The sequence below is a fragment of the Excalfactoria chinensis genome, chromosome 2 (assembly GCF_039878825.1).
Source record: "Excalfactoria chinensis isolate bCotChi1 chromosome 2, bCotChi1.hap2, whole genome shotgun sequence".
NCBI lineage: Eukaryota > Metazoa > Chordata > Aves > Galliformes > Phasianidae > Excalfactoria > Excalfactoria chinensis.
In genome coordinates, this window is record NC_092826.1 from 78,714,734 (window position 1) to 78,732,145 (window position 17,412).

The window sequence follows — 17,412 nt, forward strand, 5'->3', positions numbered from 1 at the left end:
AACTAGCTTTAAACTCCTCACCAAGCTAATACGCACACTTACAGGACATCTTCCTCTGATAGTGATAAGAGGAGTCTCATTGATGCTGTCAGATCTCATTTCTGCCTGGCCAGGAAAGAAATTATAAGCTGGGGTGAACAGTTAGGTCAGTGTGTCCACACATCTCTAGATTTCCACCCTTTCCAGAGCAAGAATGCAGAAGCCAATCTTGTAATCAAAACAGAGCAAGCCCATAGGTCAAAGATGAAACTACCTCCTAGGAATATGGTGGACAAATGTTGCCTGTGCTTTATGCAGAAGTCACCTACATCTGTTTTCCCTTTGCTTGAGACAGAGTTTGTGTATAATGTCAGATCTGCTTTTTCGAAGGGAGAAGGAAATGATAGTTTGAGTCTGGAAGACTGATTTCAGAGAAGTGACCAGTGTGCAGCCTGGTCCCCATCAGTAGCACTGTCACTGCCAACAGGCCTGCAGAGGCACGGAAGACAGCCTCACTGTGCCAGCACTGCAGAAAAAATAAACATGCATTTGCAAAACGAAGCCCTGCATTTTATTTCCATTGTTTTCCAGGACATGGATCTACCCACATTTAAGACCTAAGAGCTGAAGAAGAAATGGACAGGGCTCTGCCTTTTCTTGACTATTTCCTTTTCATGAACCACCATCTCATGTGTGGCAATTTGGGCATCAGCATTCAGGTAATATCCCATCAGTGCAGAGCAGGCAACCAAATTCAAGTCCAGAATCAAGGAACCCTGACCTTTTTCAGTCCCTGTTTGAGCACAGATGATAACCTTACTCTCTAAATCCCTAAGGGGCAAGTTCCCATCTTCCACAGCATCCCATCCACTGTTTATCTATCTAGAGCTCCAGTATAAGAGGCAGGCAAAGGAGCTGTTATTCTTGGACGCCTCAGTTATCTCCACACTGACTGTCATTTTGGCACATGTGAGCCTCAGAGCACTGTGCATTCCTCAGGCAGTGGGTGTCCACAGCCAGCAGTGCCGCGATGAGTGGATGCAGCCACCACATGTGGGTTCAAAGCTACCTGACTATAGGCTTGAAAGGCAAATGTTTGTTGGCTGGTGAATAGCCTGAACACCAGCTCCAATGCAACTGGCTCCAACTCACAGGAATCTTTTGGCATCTTAGAGCCAACCAAACTCTCATCCAAAGAGCAAATCCTTAAGATTTCTATGAGACACAACAGCTTCTCATTTCTAAGGACCTCAAAGACAGTTTGGTTCCACCCTGCTGCCACAGCCAAGGTTGTCAACTATTAGATCCCATCACCCAGGGCCTCACTCAGCCTGGCCTTGAACTATTCCAGGGCCGGGGATTCAGATTTAAAAACACCCTGCCAGTTTTTCACATCATACCATCCAGGTTCGGCTGAATGTAATATATAGAACTGAATGGAAAAGGAGTTACTACGATTAATTTCAAAATACCCACCCATTTTTTGTTATTGTGCTCTCTCTCTCTCTGCCTCTCTACACGAATTCACAGACAATGATCTGACAGCGTGCAAGAAAATGTTTCTTTTTCCTGAAAGCTCTCTGCGAAGGTGGTGTTTCCCCACCTCCACGTTGCTGACAAACGCTGATGTAAACAGCACACATATGCCTGTCTGAAAGGCCACGGGGGTTTTCACGTGAATCCTGTGTTTTTTCCACAAACCCCGTTACACCCTATTTCAGCTTAAAATATATCATCTCCTCTTTCTGGTTAACCTACAATCCCGTTAAGGCTCACAGAGTTTACAGTAGCAAGCAAAACCACTGAGCAGAACCAAACTTTGGAGATAAGTACTTCAGTTGCAGAAGTCTGGCACGAAACTCTTTCAAGAAACAGTTTGAGCAGTATTAAAATAAGAGAAACCAATACTGAGATAAATCGTGCACTGAAATCGTTAAAAACACCAGCCATGCCCTTGGCTTTGACAGGAGTAAAGCATGTCATTTGTAACACCACTGAAATCATAACAGGAAGGAAGTAGACCTCAGAAACTATAAACAGAAGTTAACAGAAGTAGGAAGTACTTCAAATGTTTTCACGTAGCGACTGCAGAAAGATACTAAAAGGAGAAAATGTTTTCAGGGTTAGTCTTGTTGGCTTTCTTTTTTTCTTTTTTTTCCCCCTCCACTTTACGTATCCATCAGTTACTTTGAACAGCAAAAGATTGTTCCAAAAGTCAAACACAATTTTAAAGCCCCCGCATGCAAAATAACCTGTGGTATAAATCAAGAGTTTGATTTCTCTTCCACTCTCACCCTCCCATCCCTTAGCCTCTCTACTCACTTACAGTAAGTCCTTCACCTGGATCTGGATGCATGAAAGCTAATCAAGTTGTGCATGGCCAGCAGTTAGATGGTTTTCTTCTCCTTTCCTCTCCTCAGCTGCTTCTGAATCACTCTTCGAGAGCTCAGTCCAAAGCCAAGAATGATAATGTACCTTGATACTCAACAGAAAGATGCTCCCCGTCTTCTGACACCTCACAGATAACTTTCCACACTTTTCTCTAAGCTAGTGAGTGTAACAGACTTCTTCGAGACCCTGACTGCCAGTGGATGGATGACAGCTGCCCTGTGAAATTCACCCCAGTGGTTGAGCTCTATTGAGTACACATCTATAGGATGCTGGGCAGAGCCAGGGGACATGAGCTAATATCCCTCATTTTTCATAAGAGCAAAAATCCTTACCTTTTGACCTTTCCCTGCACTTTTGTCTGAAAATGCAGTTCCCCATAGACTTATCCAGCAGCAACACCCAGGTTAGCAGTGTAGGACTGAGCCCATTAGATTTGCCCCACTACTGAAAGTAACACATACAAATCAAACTGGTAGGGAATAAGGACTTTATTCTAAGACTTGAGCTGAAGCAAATGAGCATATGAAGCAACCGCCACTAGAAAAAAAGTGAAAAACATCAGATATTATATTGTATTGTACCAGTTCAGTTTGAACTCAAAAGTCCATTCCAGCAAAATGTATGCACAGACCAAAAGCGTATGCAGAAGCTCTGAAGGTCACCTAGAACAGTGCTTTTGATGTCTATGGAAGAGGTCTCCCCTATGAAAATCTTTAAACCAGGAAAAACACCTCAGGTAACAAAGTAAAAATGATACATTAGTTCTGCCTGGCACTGTGGAGCAGGAAGGGGATAACATATCCCAAGAGAGTATGCATCTTTAAGATGTATAAGTTAGAAGTCCCTAGAAAACAAGTCTGCTGCCAGACTAAGTACCATTCATTTCTTCTTCATTTAGAAACACATTTAGAAGTACATACATTAACCACACGGAGGTCATACTCTGGAGCTGAAGCAGCATGATCACACAACCTGATCTCCAGTGTGACAGTGAAAAGGTTTTAGTACCACACAGACTCAACAGACCCCTTCCCTTCACCTCTGTAATGGCACTCCAGCATGCAAGGCTGCAAATTGCATGAAGTCATACTTCTGTGAAGGTTTTATAACAAACATTAATACAAGCCTTTCCTTGGCTGTCTTAGTTCGGGAGGCCAAGTTCTCCTCTCCTCAGTCTCTCCCTTCGTATTCATTTCAGTACTTGGAAGGAAGCTGTAAGTGCACACAAAGAGCAGAGCTCAGCTCGATACAAGCCAGAAGTGGTGATCACTTCAGCTTGCCTCCTGTGTGCCATGTTAACCAAGGGTAGCAAGACCACTCCCTGTGCTATTTTCAATGTCTGCCAACTTAATTCTAATGCACATGTATGTATAATGCATAGTAGTCTGCAATGGTAAGAAAAAAAAACAAAAGTGATTTATTTCTAAATATGCTCTTTGGGACTCTAGAATTATAGTGGTTAATTCACTTTAATCCACAGTTAATGTGAGCTAAATGGTCATAACATGGTACCACAAACCGATCAGCTTAGAAACTGCTATCAAGGGGCCTAATCCGATACTAACAGTGGCAGCAAAGTGGCATTTTAAGGGAAAACATCCATCAGGTATTAAAAAAATATTGTCTCTGAAGATTTACATTGTTTTTAAAAAATTCTACATAAGAATATAGGTATCACGCTTATCAGTCTAAGTTTAAAACCACTTACATGTATAGCGATTCTCAATAAACCATCTACATTCGCTACCTATCTACAGTAGCTACAGCTTCAAACTGGGAACACCGCAAATTTATGTACCTTCCCTGAGATCGGTAATCCAAAATAAATAGCCCTGCCAATGTAACACTGTAAACTCTGGATTTTAGTCCTCGGTAAGAATCAGTCCTCACAACACAAGGAAAACAGCAAGCAAACGTAAACAACAATCATTTCGTCAGTTTCGAGTTATTCCCAGCAACAGTGGAACTTATGTGCGATGTAGCATCCAAACGTTGACAACCTGTCATTTGTATCATACAGTATGGCTGTCCCAGTTCACTTTCCTATCATTGAACCTTTGATCCCCCAAATACATCCGGCTGTGATTTGGATCTCCAAATTGCTATCCAGATCAGCTCCCCCACTCTGCATAATCTTTACAGTGCGTTTAGAAACACTTATTCTGAGGATCTTATTCTTGAATAGAGGAATGGCGAATAGATCTGTGATAATCCTCTGGACTAGTCATGAGTTCTGGTAAATCATAGCCTCTCAGAAGATGTCCACTGTTTTGTTGCGCAAAGTAATACAGCTGCCTGGCAAACATGGGTTCAACCTTAAGAACAGACAAAATGTTAATCAGAAGTATGACAAAATCTCATATTCCCCGTGTTAGTCATTTACAGCGTTTTAAAATTAAACAAAGAAAAACCAACAAAGGGCAGGACAAAACACTTCTGCTTACCAGAATGGGAAAATAATGTCTGTGTTTTCACTGATCTCTCCTCTAAGATAGCGCTTGCCTGTTCTGCTGACAAATGTTTCGCTAACTGCACACACACTTTATTTGCTTGGTCTTAATTTAGAGGAGCGCCTTATCAGTGACACAGATGATGTACTTGCAATTGCACCCACATATGAGAGCAATGTGACATACGACATGTCTGTGAGCACTTAATGCGTTTAAATGCATACCCAGAGCTTTGCAAGTCTTATCTTCGTTCTCAAGAACTTTGAGATCTTAAATTAAAATGTTCAGATATGCTTAGGTATGCCACAAAATAACTACCTCTTAAATTAGACTTCAACCTAATTTCAAGGTTACTCTTAACTTCTTTTCCTTTATGCTCTGCTGAGGAACCTCTTCAGCCACTGCCCATCACCAAGAGGGATGTGTATGACTTAACACTGCCTTCACTTCCATTTGCCTAGAAACCAATATCTCTCACCAGGCCTTTGGGCACTGGCTGCAAATATTTAAGTTGCACACTATGCACCAAAACCTGAAGCAATTCTTCTCTGCAGCTGGGCTCTTCTCTACAACCACTACACATTAAGACGGAGGCACTACTTGGGTGGAAGCATACACTTGTAGCAGGTCCCACCTGCAGAAAGGGACAGAGCCAGCAGGGAACCCTGCCATAGAGCATGAGCTGGGACAACCTGTTCAACTTCTCAGGCTGAGGGACAACCAGTAAGGCCCAAGCAAAGGTTAATTTGGGTCCTGTGTTACCCTGGGGCTTTTGAAAAATTAAAACAGACACCAGCTTTCCACCCAATGAAGCAATGAGTTATACCCTAACACTAGCGTGCGGATTATCACCTCTCTTGTGGTTTTATGGGCCAATACAGTCAATTTAGAAAGTACCTGGTCTCAGTCTCTGTCAGCACCCTCTCTCAGATAGAATCCTGAAACACTAGCTTTGAATGTGTGTGAACTGTGGTCAGCCAGCTTGTGAGCTTGTCAGCTACCCTAACACAGGAGCTGCACAGGCAGTACCTGCATCACACCAAAGGCTGAGGTCTCTGGGATGCAGGCTGGGTCTCTGGAGCAACTTTAGGTGAAAGCACTGTGTCCTGCACTGGCCTGGCAGCCAAGGTTTTGTGCCAGTAATGACAACACTGCCCAGCTCTTCTAGGGTACCTTTTAGGTCCAGACAGGCTTTGTAAAAGAGATCAGTGATGACAAATGCTTTACAGAGGGGGTAACTGGGTTCTCTGATCTACTGAGGGCCACCAATCCTGGCAGATCTGGGAACTCAATCTCAGACCCAATGGTGCTGCATTATCATGAAATTGCCATCTCCCTCACATCCTATGCGAGGTAGAAGTTTGACTAGCAAAATCATATCCTCCAAGGAATATGTTTCATTTAGCAAAAGAAGAAGTCCTACTTACATGGGCTGTAATTAGTTTTCGCTGCCTCTGTGGATCTGGAAATTCCTCCCCAAAGCACAAAGCAACCTGGTACCTTGGGAGTGGACGTCCATGATGAGCAAAGGCTTGAAGCTCTGGGAAGAGAGAAAGGGCTGTTAAGAAAGTCTTTGTGGGTGACTGAACTCCAAGTGGAGGACCCTGGAGCACAGTGAGAGAAGGTAAAGTAACTCCTAGGAGAGGATGAGAGAAGTAAGAGGTAAGGAGAAGAAAAAGTTTGGAGACTTTTCTGCAGACTGGGGAAGCTGGTGATAACATTGCCATTTTCCTGTTTGCCTTGCCTTGTAAATCATTTCATGTGCACAAACCAGGATGTCTTCCATTAGGTATTTTCATTTGGCCTTGTCAGAAGGACCTCATGGAGCAGATGCCAGCAGTAGCCCTGACCCACTCAAGAGCACATCTAAAGTAACTCTGAAACCAGTGGCTTTGTAGAGCCAAAGTACTGCAAGGCACAAACTCAGACTCACCTAGATGCTGTCATGAAGTCACTGCCACCAATTCTTCTAGAGGGGGAAAGGAGGGTACGGGAAGATGAAGAACCTTATCTAATCCCTGCACCAAAACTGGCAAAAAAAGACCGTGTCTTCTGTGTCCCTATACTCTCTTCACTAAGCCACACCGTGCACTTAGAAAAAGCCAAATTATATCATTACGCCAACAATCAAAGTGTCCCCAGTAACAGATAGGTGGGGCAGCTTTTATGAGAGAGACCAAAATCACTGCTTTGTGTTTTAGGGAATGTATTTCCTTCCACAGCATAGAAAATTGCATCTAATACAAAATTCTCCTTCAAGTCTTCATTATGTGAAGTATCACTACATAATTGATTGATTAAGAGTTCCTTTTAATTTACAGCTTTCTTTATGCTTTCTGAAGAAAAGCTGCAAAGGCAATTAAAGTTAAAAACCCATGTCTTAGGACGAAGCGCTCCCTGCTATACAGGGGAATGAGAGCCTTTGAACTTGACGTGACAGATGCATCTTTTCTTATAATATATACCTGCTGCTTCTACTCTAACTGCAAGCTTTTCAGACCAAAGTATGAGTTCAGCAGCTGACACAACAGTTCCCTAGTTAGACATACTGATCTTACTGGGAGGATCAGCTATAGGAGTAATACAATGGGCAGTTCACTTAAAACACAGCAAAAACTCTGAAAGTGCTGTGAGCCCTCTGGTATTACACAAGGAGAGAACAGAGATCCACACAATCCTGCTTTCCTCAGGAGTGGGTAGGACAGTCCACTCACAGCCCAACCAACACAGTGCTGCTAATGAAGAACTGCTTCCATTTTTCTCTCATTTTACTCAGCCTCAGCAATTCTCCAAATCCTGATTATCTGTGGGGGTGCTACCCAGCAGTTCTTGGATGGACACAGAGAATCAAATCCTTTCTTTCCAGGAGGCCAGGCCTGCCTTTCTCCAAAGCCTTCCACTTGCTCTTTCCATACCCACGTGCCCCCCTGAACTGCAGTGCCCCCACACTGCCCCTCAGACCACCCCTCACATCCTTTTACTTTACCTCCAGATTCCCATCCTTCTGCCAAGCCAGTCCTCCTGCAGCTGCCATCTACAATGCTCCCAATTCCCTTTTTGGAGCCTCCTACTTACTGCCCACCCTAGTTTACTGCATTTATTATGCAGTGCTCCCCAGAGGCCATCCACCCATTTTCTGAGTTACTGCTATTGTAGGACTCCCAAGGCAGGCAGCAGTTTGCATTGCAGGATCCAGCTCTTCAACAGGGTCCTAAAAGTTGCAGTTCTCAGTTCTGCTTTTGCTCCATTCTTTGCTGTCCAGTACTTCCTCTCCTGGCAGAGGTCTCCTATGTGTCTTCCTAAGGAAGACTGAAATTCCTAATAAAGGAAAGCCCAAACTTGCTTGCAGTCTGGGACCCTGACATTCTCAATTGACTTGCAGATTTGGCATGTCCATGACAAGTCAGTAATAAACCTGCAACATACAAAAGCTTATTTTGCACGCACCGCAGACTATGGCTACAACCACATCCTTGGGCTTGCACAGGCTTTAGTGCATAAGTAATTTAGGAGGGGGGGAAAGGTAGCTATTGTTTTAGCTTCTCTTTGGGGTTAGGCTTCTAAAAAGAGAGGTACTGTCAACTGTTTGGACAAACCCAGAGTAAGTCTAAAAAACCTTCTGAGAAAAGGGAAAGGGATTTCCAAAACCATCATCACCGGCAGAATTGAGTCTTTAAATTAGCATGCGATTGAAGCTCAAGCCAATGCCCTAACCTCAAATTCCCCTTTCTAACTGTCGGTTTTCATATCCATGAGATTTCTTTCATTAGATGCATTTTTTGCTTGGCCATTTTGCTAGGACGATGCAGCAACCATGGAACATTATGTGTGCCAAAACTGCTGGTTTAGGTTTTGGGAGTTTAAAAAAAAATTGCAAAACACTATTCCTCTAAAAGACTCATACTGCACTGATGCTCTGTTCTAATGGGCGACGTGTGAACTGCCTGGCTGCCACGTCATACACCTCAAACCAGGGACTGCATGCACTCCCACTGCCCAAGCTGTCCTCTGATGTTCAGGCAAGGCTTGGCTCCCAGTTTCTCTGGGTAGGCACCTTTACATGCTCAAAAGTGCTGCAATACAAGGCCATACTCTGTGAGGCGTAAGAAAAAAGTCCAGTCCCAAATGTACCACTGGCCCCATCAATTGGTGCTGGACCCAGATAGAAAAGAAAGCCATCTGCTAGAATCCATGTCAATACTGGAAAGCTCTGAGACAGATTCCAGGCTCTCTCTGGGTCAGGCTGAGAGTAGAATGACCACAGATGACAGCGCTGCCCTGGACTTATCAAAGCAGATCCAAGGCCAGAATCCACCTCCCTCTGCCACCCAACATTTGGGAAGATTATTTTATTAGGTTCCTCCCTATGCTTCACAAAGCGATGTGTGGTTTGGCTGTCACTCCCACCCATTTGTGCAGGGACACTGACTGTGCACAGAGCAGAACTAGACAAGATTGCTCAAAGGCAACTGCTGCCTGGCTGCATTTCTCTGGGAGAAGCAGAGAGGGGCAATTGCAATCATAAAAAGAGTGCTCCCATAAAGGATGGAGAGTGACTGGGTTACCTTTACAGAAATTATACCAAAGCCACAGAGGGAATCACCTGCTAAAAACTGCTGAGTATCAAAGAGCTTGCATGTCTGATCCCGCTCCAGCTTGTTGGGTCGGTCACTGCAGAGAGCCAGAGGCCCATCCCAGTAGATCCTACTTTGACAAAGTCTTTTAGCATAGAGGCCATCAGGTGCCATCCACAGTATTACTCCTCGCTCCAAGTGGCTCAGCAGCTTTTCTATGTTCTTCCTCTGGCCGTTATCCTCTGGATAAGGGAAGATGACTTGATCCAGGCTGCTGACCTCATAACTTTGGCCCTGGGATATCCTACAGCCTTCAGGACTAGAAGTTGTCACCTCCTTTACCAGTATCTCACGGTAATACAAGCAGATGTGGAGCCGACAATCTACAAGAAGAAAGATGAAAAGGATGATTATGGTATATTCGCACAAATATGTTTTAAACTTGTGTTAAGGCCAAGTGACATACGTGCATGAGATTTCTGAGCCTCTGTGCCATGGGTAGTCATCACCACCCAAAAGACATTATCAAAAATGCTAAAAAAAAAGCACGGGATACAGTAACATTAATGGTCTCTAATTATATTCAGAGGGCTACTCATGTGAGAATTTGGTAGGAACTAATGCCCAGCAAACTTCACATTTCTGTTTAAGCAGGGAAAGCCAGCATAAAATACAGTTGTTTGTCCCATTTTCCAGGCTCCAGTCACAATTAAACACAATGGCTCAGTAGACTTCTTCAGATATAATCAGGAAGTAGCTCTATTTCTCCATGGATTTTACATAACAGGGACTTCTGCACAGGAGACCTGCAAACCTGCATTTGGCTGCTTGAGTAGAAGCAGCTGCTGGTGCCAGCTTTGCACATCTATACCTGAACTGCCAAATCTTCCTTTCAAATGACAGTTTGGTCAGCCTGGCACTCACCTGGCACTGAATATATGTGTATACATACATAAGTATACACACACGCCCATATAAATATACAGGCACCAATTCAGAAGACTCAAGAAACCTGTTGAGCATCCTGCTGCAGGTTTATCCACTATTTCTGTGACAAGCATATTCCTGCACCCTTTCCCAGAGTTATTCAGACTGCCCCTGGCAGCTAGATGTCTGCAGAGCTGCCTGAGACCATTCCCTTCTACTTTCCCAAATGTCTTTACTTACCACAAATAATGAAACATAGCCAAGCCAGGTGGCATTAGCAGGAGCACAGCAAGGTACCACAGGGCTCCTCCCAGATAAAAACTGAGATGAACATCACTGACCATCAGTATCTTCAGACATTCTTGGTGGTTAATCAACACTACCTGGCACTAAAACCAAGAGCCAGAAAAGCTTTCCACCTACTCAGACCCCTAAGTCCTCTGGTGTTCAGGCTACAAGTACTTCAATATCCTAGCAAATCAAGGCTTAAGCCCATGCAACAGATTAATTCCCTAAAAGAGATAACTTCTTTTTTTTTTTCCTCTTCATCAGAAAGGAGAAACACAACCAGGGCAAGTCAGAAGTGGGAGTCCCTTGTAGGGATCCCCAGAAGCCCCGAGGGGCTGCAGACCTTACCTGACAGGGCGAGGGCTTCACCAGACCTTATGCTTGGCTCAATCGGGATGCCAGGAGTCTGGGACTCGGGAGGGGCACAAGCATAAAAGGTTCCTGTCACCTGACAACCTGTTTCACAAACAAAAGTCAGTGACAGCTACCTAAATCCTAAGAGAAAAGTTTGGGCAGAGGTCAAAGACAAGCAAAATTGAGTTTTTCTGGGCCCCACAAACTCTCTCTCCCTCTCCTATCCTTTGCTTTCCCGTTTTTCAAATATGCTTACATATTCAGTCTAAGGAATTCTAGTTAAGACTGGTACAATAATAAAGCTGGAATCAGCACTGGTTTAGAAGTAGGCAAAAAAAAAGCACACCTGTGCAGCAGGAGACTACTGGAACTGTATTACCAGGACTACTATTAGCTGAAAAAACACCTATCAGTACACAAATTATCACATGAGCAATTGGTATTTTCCTTGTTTCTTAACATCAGTAAAGGTCCTGCAGTGATGAAGCAAGTGCTCTTCCCAGCAGCAGGACCCACCACAACCAGGAGCTGGAGTGAGGCATATGCAAAGCACCGCACCTCCTGAAAAGTCCTAGAGCTCAGTGACACATCCAGGACAAGCCACCAACAACTGTCACCAACATCAGCAAAGTATCCCAACTTGCGTCCAACTGCTGCATGAGATGTACTGCAGGACACTGTACATGCAGCAAACAGGCCTATGTTTATTAGCAAGTAGCTCAGCTAAAAGCAAACAACTCCAATATACTACCAGCGAAAGTTGCACTGCATTGAGCATTTTGTCTTCAGCAGACCCAGAGAATAAAAACTCTATTTTCTGCACCAAAAACACCCAGAGAAGTGTCCTCTGAACACTCAGTATCTGCTCTCCCAAGTCTCTCCTTGCTTCCCATCCCACTGCATCACCTCCTCCTCCCGAAGCAAATGCCCCTCTACTTGAGGTGAGTTGTTCTGCAAGTGCCTATGACACACAGTTCCCTTTCTCTAATGTTTTTTAGACGTTAGTGTTGCCAATTTTGCCCATTTCAGAGGGGCTGAAATTAGCTAACTGTTAAGGTCCCTTCAAAGCTAAGCCATTCTATGATTCAATGCAGTGCTTGGAAATCTGTGATTATACTGGGCTCAAACTATAAGATCTCTTGGGAAGAGAATGTCTCTTTATTCCACTTCTGCTGTGCCAGCCCCAAGAAATGCTCAACCTATGACAAGCCATCTCATAGAAGAAGTAATAACTTCAGCTGCCCTCTTGGGAGAATAACACCATTCTAACCCACAAGACTGGAGGGAAAAAATCTTGCTCGTGTGTGCTTCAGAAATCCCCAAATCAGAAAGCATAACTAAGGAACACAAATTCCCATCTGGGGCTGGGAGGTTGGTTCCCTTCTTATTGCTCAGGGCTTTCAAGATAGCTTGGGACTCTTGAGGGTTGGTTTGTGAGCAGAGCTCTAAGGTCTGCGTAGCCAGGACTGGGGTGAATGAGGTCCACCAGTGAAAGCCATGAATAGCTAAAGTGAACCCTGCTTGTGGGTGGCCACATGTCCTCTCCTTCAATCAGCCTCAGCCACCAGCCCTGAATGGAACAAACCCTCTTACCGTTTTCACAGCCAGGCCCTTGCCAGTGATGACCACGAGCTGCGAAGGGGACGCTGGCACATGGGTAGGGGATATCGGGATGCGGCTGTTCCGGGGCAAATTCTCTCCAGTTGCGTTCATGGGGCACCATGTAGTTGGGTACCTATTCAATGTAATGAGATATTCTTTAACCTGGTAGCTGTCAGAACTGATGTCGTGTGTCACATCAGCTTTCAGCTCCTTGGCATTATTTACCCTGACAAAGCTCACGGAGGTTTAAGCACTGCTCAGCCTACATGCATGGCACTTCGCCACCACCACCAATGGGACTTTCAAATGAACTTCTCACCACTGGTGTAAATAACAAGCTGGGTGGAATAACAAAAGGCAGTCAAAGCATCGCTGGTAAATGTCTGCTTGGAATAGCAATGCTTCATCGGGTGCTTACATTCTGGCTCCGAGAGGATGGCAGTACACTAATATCTATTGCCAAACAGAAGAGAGCAATTACTCAGGGATAAACAACACCAAAGGAAATCAACTGCCCTGTGGCCTCATATGACATTAGAAAAGTTGCTTCCCAATTTCTGTTTTCATAATAAAGTGGTTTTTGTTCTTTCCAGAAAGAACTCAAGAGAGAGCTATGCCAGCAAGAAAGGACACACTGCAGAGTACAGGGCCACTCCTGCCCAGGGCACAAGCACCAAATGCACAACCGATGTCATACCTGGGATGGCAGTGAGGTGTAAGGAGACGGGATTGGGAAGGCATGGTTCATCAATGGCTGCTCCTCCATGCTGTTCTGTTTCGCACCTATGTTCACCAGAGGGATGGAAATAAATGATGTCAAGCACTTGTGAGGACAGCCTGTCCTCAGGACTACATGCTCTGCAGCACCCACCAGGGGCAGGACACCCCACACACCCTGGAAGGCTAAAAGCCCTCAGGTGCCCTCTAGCACCCCACTGTACCCCTGCCTTTGGGGCTTTGCCTGCTCTGGGACTGCTTGCAGATAACAGTTACTAGCAGTCACAGACTGGGCATCCCCAGCCCAGTGGCTGCACAGCTTAGAGCACTTCTGCTCCTCCCAGTATTCAAAATCTACATCAAGAAAGCTATTTTTTTTTCCCAGGGTGTTTTTGCCTGTCAGTCAGAATGAGACACATTTGACCTCTGCGCTTGGGCTCCTACACCTGCAAAGACTGCATGGCCATTCCATGCTTCAGTCCTCGTGTGCTTACAATGAGACAGACATTCACACTCTGCTACATGGGGAATTTGAGATGTTTTACCTTTTTTAGCTCCTTCTGGAACTATTCTGTACACTTTATAGGGATCTGAGATGTCCAACTGGCTTCTCTCCACCAGCTCTTCAAAGTCGTTGCTCTTGTTCAAAGCACACCTCAATCTGGTCTTCCAGGTAGGGGGATCTGGTTTATCAATGCCCTCTCTGAACTTTCCTTTAAAAAGAGCCCAAGCCTGGAAACATTTCATGGAATCAAAAGAGCAAGAGAGAAAAAAAATAAAAGAAAAGAAAAGAAAAAGAAGAAAAAAACAATCAATCAACTATAAGGTACACATTCACAATGCTTGAAACACCATATATGCCTGTGCCTACATGTGCATGAATTTACTCCCTACAGCACAGGTGAGTGGGCATTCTGGTGATGAGCTGACAGTCAGACTAAATGACCTTAGGGGTCTTTTCCAACTTTAATGATTCTATAGGCTTAGGAAAAGAAAAGAAACAGCAGGGCAAGGCAGGAAAACAGCTCAGTGAACACAAGGAAAGGAGAAAGGGTGAGCAGCCCAACTGCCGTACCTTGAAGAGGGCAGCATCCTCCTCACGGTTGTAGTCTTGTTTGCCAGCATGCTTCCAGGGGATGCGGAAGATGCTCTTCTCATCATTCTCCCACACCAGCCCTGGGTACTTGCCACTGTCTATCTGGTCGATCAGCCACTGGCGGAGCTTCCCGTTTCCACAGCTCACTGAATTCATCCCGCACTCTCCTGGCTCCAAGTTCATGCCACTCGTAACAGGGGATCGGGGTTGGGGGCGCGTTGCTGAGCCCACCACACCACACGTGGCTGAGCACCAGCTCCGTGGGGGCTGTGGGAGGGAAAGGGTAACCCAAGGCAAAGGATGCTAAGAGCACCTAGGAAAGACAGCACAGAGCGCCAGCAGCCCCCCACTCCAGGCAGCCCCCCACATCACAGGCTTTGACAGAGATCTCCCTGCCCCAGTGATGCTGTTCTGCATGAGCACACACGGGTGGTTGAAATGTTCAGCGTGAACGACTTCAGGCATAACCTCCTGTCCCGCCCTGAGTTCTACTAGATCATTTAAGCCAAAAAGCAAAAAAAATAAAATAAAAAGCAAAAAAAGTAAAAATCACAAAGCACATTTGCTGTGCAAGGGCAGACCCACACAAACCTGAGGGCTTCACACAAGTTTACGACTCATGTGGCTTTTCACTGCAATGGCAAAGGTGTTTTCACAGCCTCCCTTAAGCAAGGCGCATCCGAGCACGCGATATCCCACACACAACCACGCTCAGCTGCTCCCAAAAGAGTAACGCTCAGACCTCTGCAAAGTTAGACGACACCGAGTGCCGCTCTGCTCCAAAGCTCTGCGGCTCCCCTAAATACAGCCTTCGCCTCCGCACGCGGGCAACATTCGGTGCCCCCGTTAACGCGCCGCAGTGGGAGACGCACATCCCCGCATTCCTCACGCCCCGCACATCAAACCCGGTCCGCGCATCCCTCCCCGGGCAGCTCCCGGCTGGTGCTCACGGGGAACCTCGGGCAAAGCCCCCAGAAGCGCTCCTCTCGCCAGCGCAGACCGAGCTCGGGTGCCCCCGTCGGGGCACGTCTCTGCGCTCCCGGTGCCGCTTACCGGACGCCGGAGCGGGCACGGCCGCGCGGCTGCTCTCCGTCGGATGCAGCGCGACTGGGCCGGCGGCCCCGGGAAGTTTCTTTATATGATGGAGGGCGTCGGGCCCGGGAGGGGGGAGGCGGTCCCCGCCCGGAGGTGGAGCCGGCGGAGGGGAGCGGGGACTTCGCGAGCTGGAAAACATCTGAGGCAGTGACACATGCCCATTGCTGGTAAACATACGCCGCGGGGTGGGGGGAAGCGGCCCGGCGCCCTCTGCGCGTCCGCGCGTGTTTTTTTTAAATCGATGCAGACACACACGTAGACATAAATAGCACGGGGAAACTCCTACCTGCGCTCGCCGGGCTGGCTTTACTGTAACAGAGCCGGGCAGCGACACCCACCAGAAACGGCCCAGACGGCGCCGCGGGGACCGGCGGCTCCCACCCCCCCCAACCCACCGCTGCCCGCACCCCGACTGAGCCCAGCTCAGACAGCGCGGGGTAGAAGCAAGGACCGAGCCGGGCCCGGATCCGTGGGACACCCCAGCGTGACTTCTCCCCCACGAGACCTTCGTGATCCTATCATGACCCCTTCTTGACCCCATCATTTCCCCTTCTTGAGCTGTTCCTGGGGAACGGGAGGAGGTGTGTGACCTGCTTGCCAGCAGCCCGAAGGAGCTGGATGTCGAAAAGTGCAAGGTGCGGGCTGCCGTGGAGGTCTCTCGGTTCGTTCGGGTTTCTGACACGTGTTTCGTGCCGCTACACTTTCTTGTTGTTGTTCTGTTATAACGTTTCCAACACATCCACATCCTTTCTGCTGTAACGTATCAGATGAAAGCCCAGCCATCGCGCCTTGCGCTGGCAGCAGGGCAGGCGTGGGGCTTAGGATATTAATTGCAAATCTTCAACGCCATCTTCTGAAATTTAAATGTAATTATCGCCACGTTTTGAGGGGGAAGTGAGAAGCGCAGCCATTTTTAGGTATTGGGTTTATAGCACACCATCCTCTAGAAAAAGAATTGGCAGCGCCCACCAAATCTTTGCAGTCACGAGTTAATGAACCTTCAAAGCACTGGAACATCTCTTTGAGATTGGAGGAGATGGATGCCATAAAGCAGGGCAAGCAGCCGTGGCTTTACCAGGAGGCTGGATATTATCAGGTTGGATATTAGGAATAATTTCTTCTCCAAAAGAGAGGTGAGGCACTGGAACAGGCTGCCCTGGGAGGTGATGGAGTCACCGTCCCAGCAAGTATTTAAGGAAAGGGTAGTACTTAGGGACATGTTTTAGTGGGCGATATTGGTGATGTGTTGGCAGTTGGACTAAGTGTTTTCAGAGATCTTTTCCAACCCTAATGATTTCATGATTCTAAGGCATCTGAAAAGCTTCCTAAAAAAATCCATAGTTTGATTCCAAGACACAAAACTGGCCACCGGCTGTAATTTCATTAAGTACAAAACCATCCTGAAATATATCCCTACAAAATGAAGGCTCCTTGTACCTTTTATTGCAGTTTTTTTTTAAGACAGAAAAAATCTGGCCACTGTGAAACACGCAGATTTGATCCACATTCGATCAAACCCCTCACAAAAAAATAAAGACAGTATATATACACACGTATATATCTATATATATACACAGCTGGGTGGTTGGTTGCTGTCTTTATGCAAAAAGAACTGTATTAGAAAACCATGTGCAGTTGCCCAAATCTTAGAGTAGATGCTAAAGCCAGACTCCCAAGTGCACACTTGGCTTTACAAATAAGTCTTCCTACGAGTGAGACGTGATAATGTCATGAGTTTTGCTGACTTCGTTGCTGAGGGTTTCTGGAAATCAGCCATTTAGATGGCCAAAAAAGTCAGGACCACCATTTCAGACTGCAAAGTAGAAAACTCTGATCAATAACGCAACTGTGTTATCTGCATCTGATGCTGCAGCAGTGCACCAGGAGGCTGTCCGTGCCCCAAGTCCTTTTGGTGTACGTTGAGATGGTTTCTCCCTCA

At 46.2% G+C, this 17,412-nt stretch overlaps 1 protein-coding gene across 2 annotated transcripts; it reads right to left on the bottom strand.

Moving 5' to 3' along the window:
- Positions 1-3,833: 3,833 nt before the first annotated feature.
- On the bottom strand, positions 3,834-15,501 carry IRF4 (interferon regulatory factor 4). Of its 2 annotated transcripts, none has more exons than XM_072329688.1 (9): positions 15,432-15,501; positions 14,358-14,645; positions 13,828-14,014; positions 13,263-13,348; positions 12,557-12,698; positions 10,958-11,065; positions 9,424-9,777; positions 6,248-6,360; positions 3,834-4,685 (listed from the first exon to the last, which is right to left on the bottom strand). In XM_072329688.1, the coding sequence occupies exons 2-9, from the start codon at positions 14,559-14,561 to the stop codon at positions 4,542-4,544; spliced, it is 1,338 nt and encodes a 445-aa protein (XP_072185789.1). In that variant the 5' UTR covers positions 14,562-14,645; positions 15,432-15,501; the 3' UTR covers positions 3,834-4,541. The 2 variants fall into 2 exon arrangements, with proteins under 2 accessions (XP_072185789.1, XP_072185790.1); XM_072329689.1 differs by having other exon boundaries at positions 15,329-15,470.
- Between the last annotated feature and the right edge of the window lie 1,911 nt (positions 15,502-17,412).

What these genes read in the sequence shown, in the direction of transcription:
- IRF4 (XM_072329688.1), bottom strand. Translation starts at nt 14,561, where the DNA reads ATGAACTTGGAGCCAGGAGAGTGCGGGATGAATTCAGTGAGCTGTGGA. An exon ending in AGGATGCTGCCCTCTTCAAG is followed by an intron (nt 14,015 to 14,357) that starts GTACGGCAGTTG and finishes AAATGTTTCCAG; the next exon opens with GCTTGGGCTCTTTTTAAAGG. An exon ending in AGGGCCTGGCTGTGAAAACG is followed by an intron (nt 11,066 to 12,556) that starts GTAAGAGGGTTT and finishes TTTGTGAAACAG; the next exon opens with GTTGTCAGGTGACAGGAACC.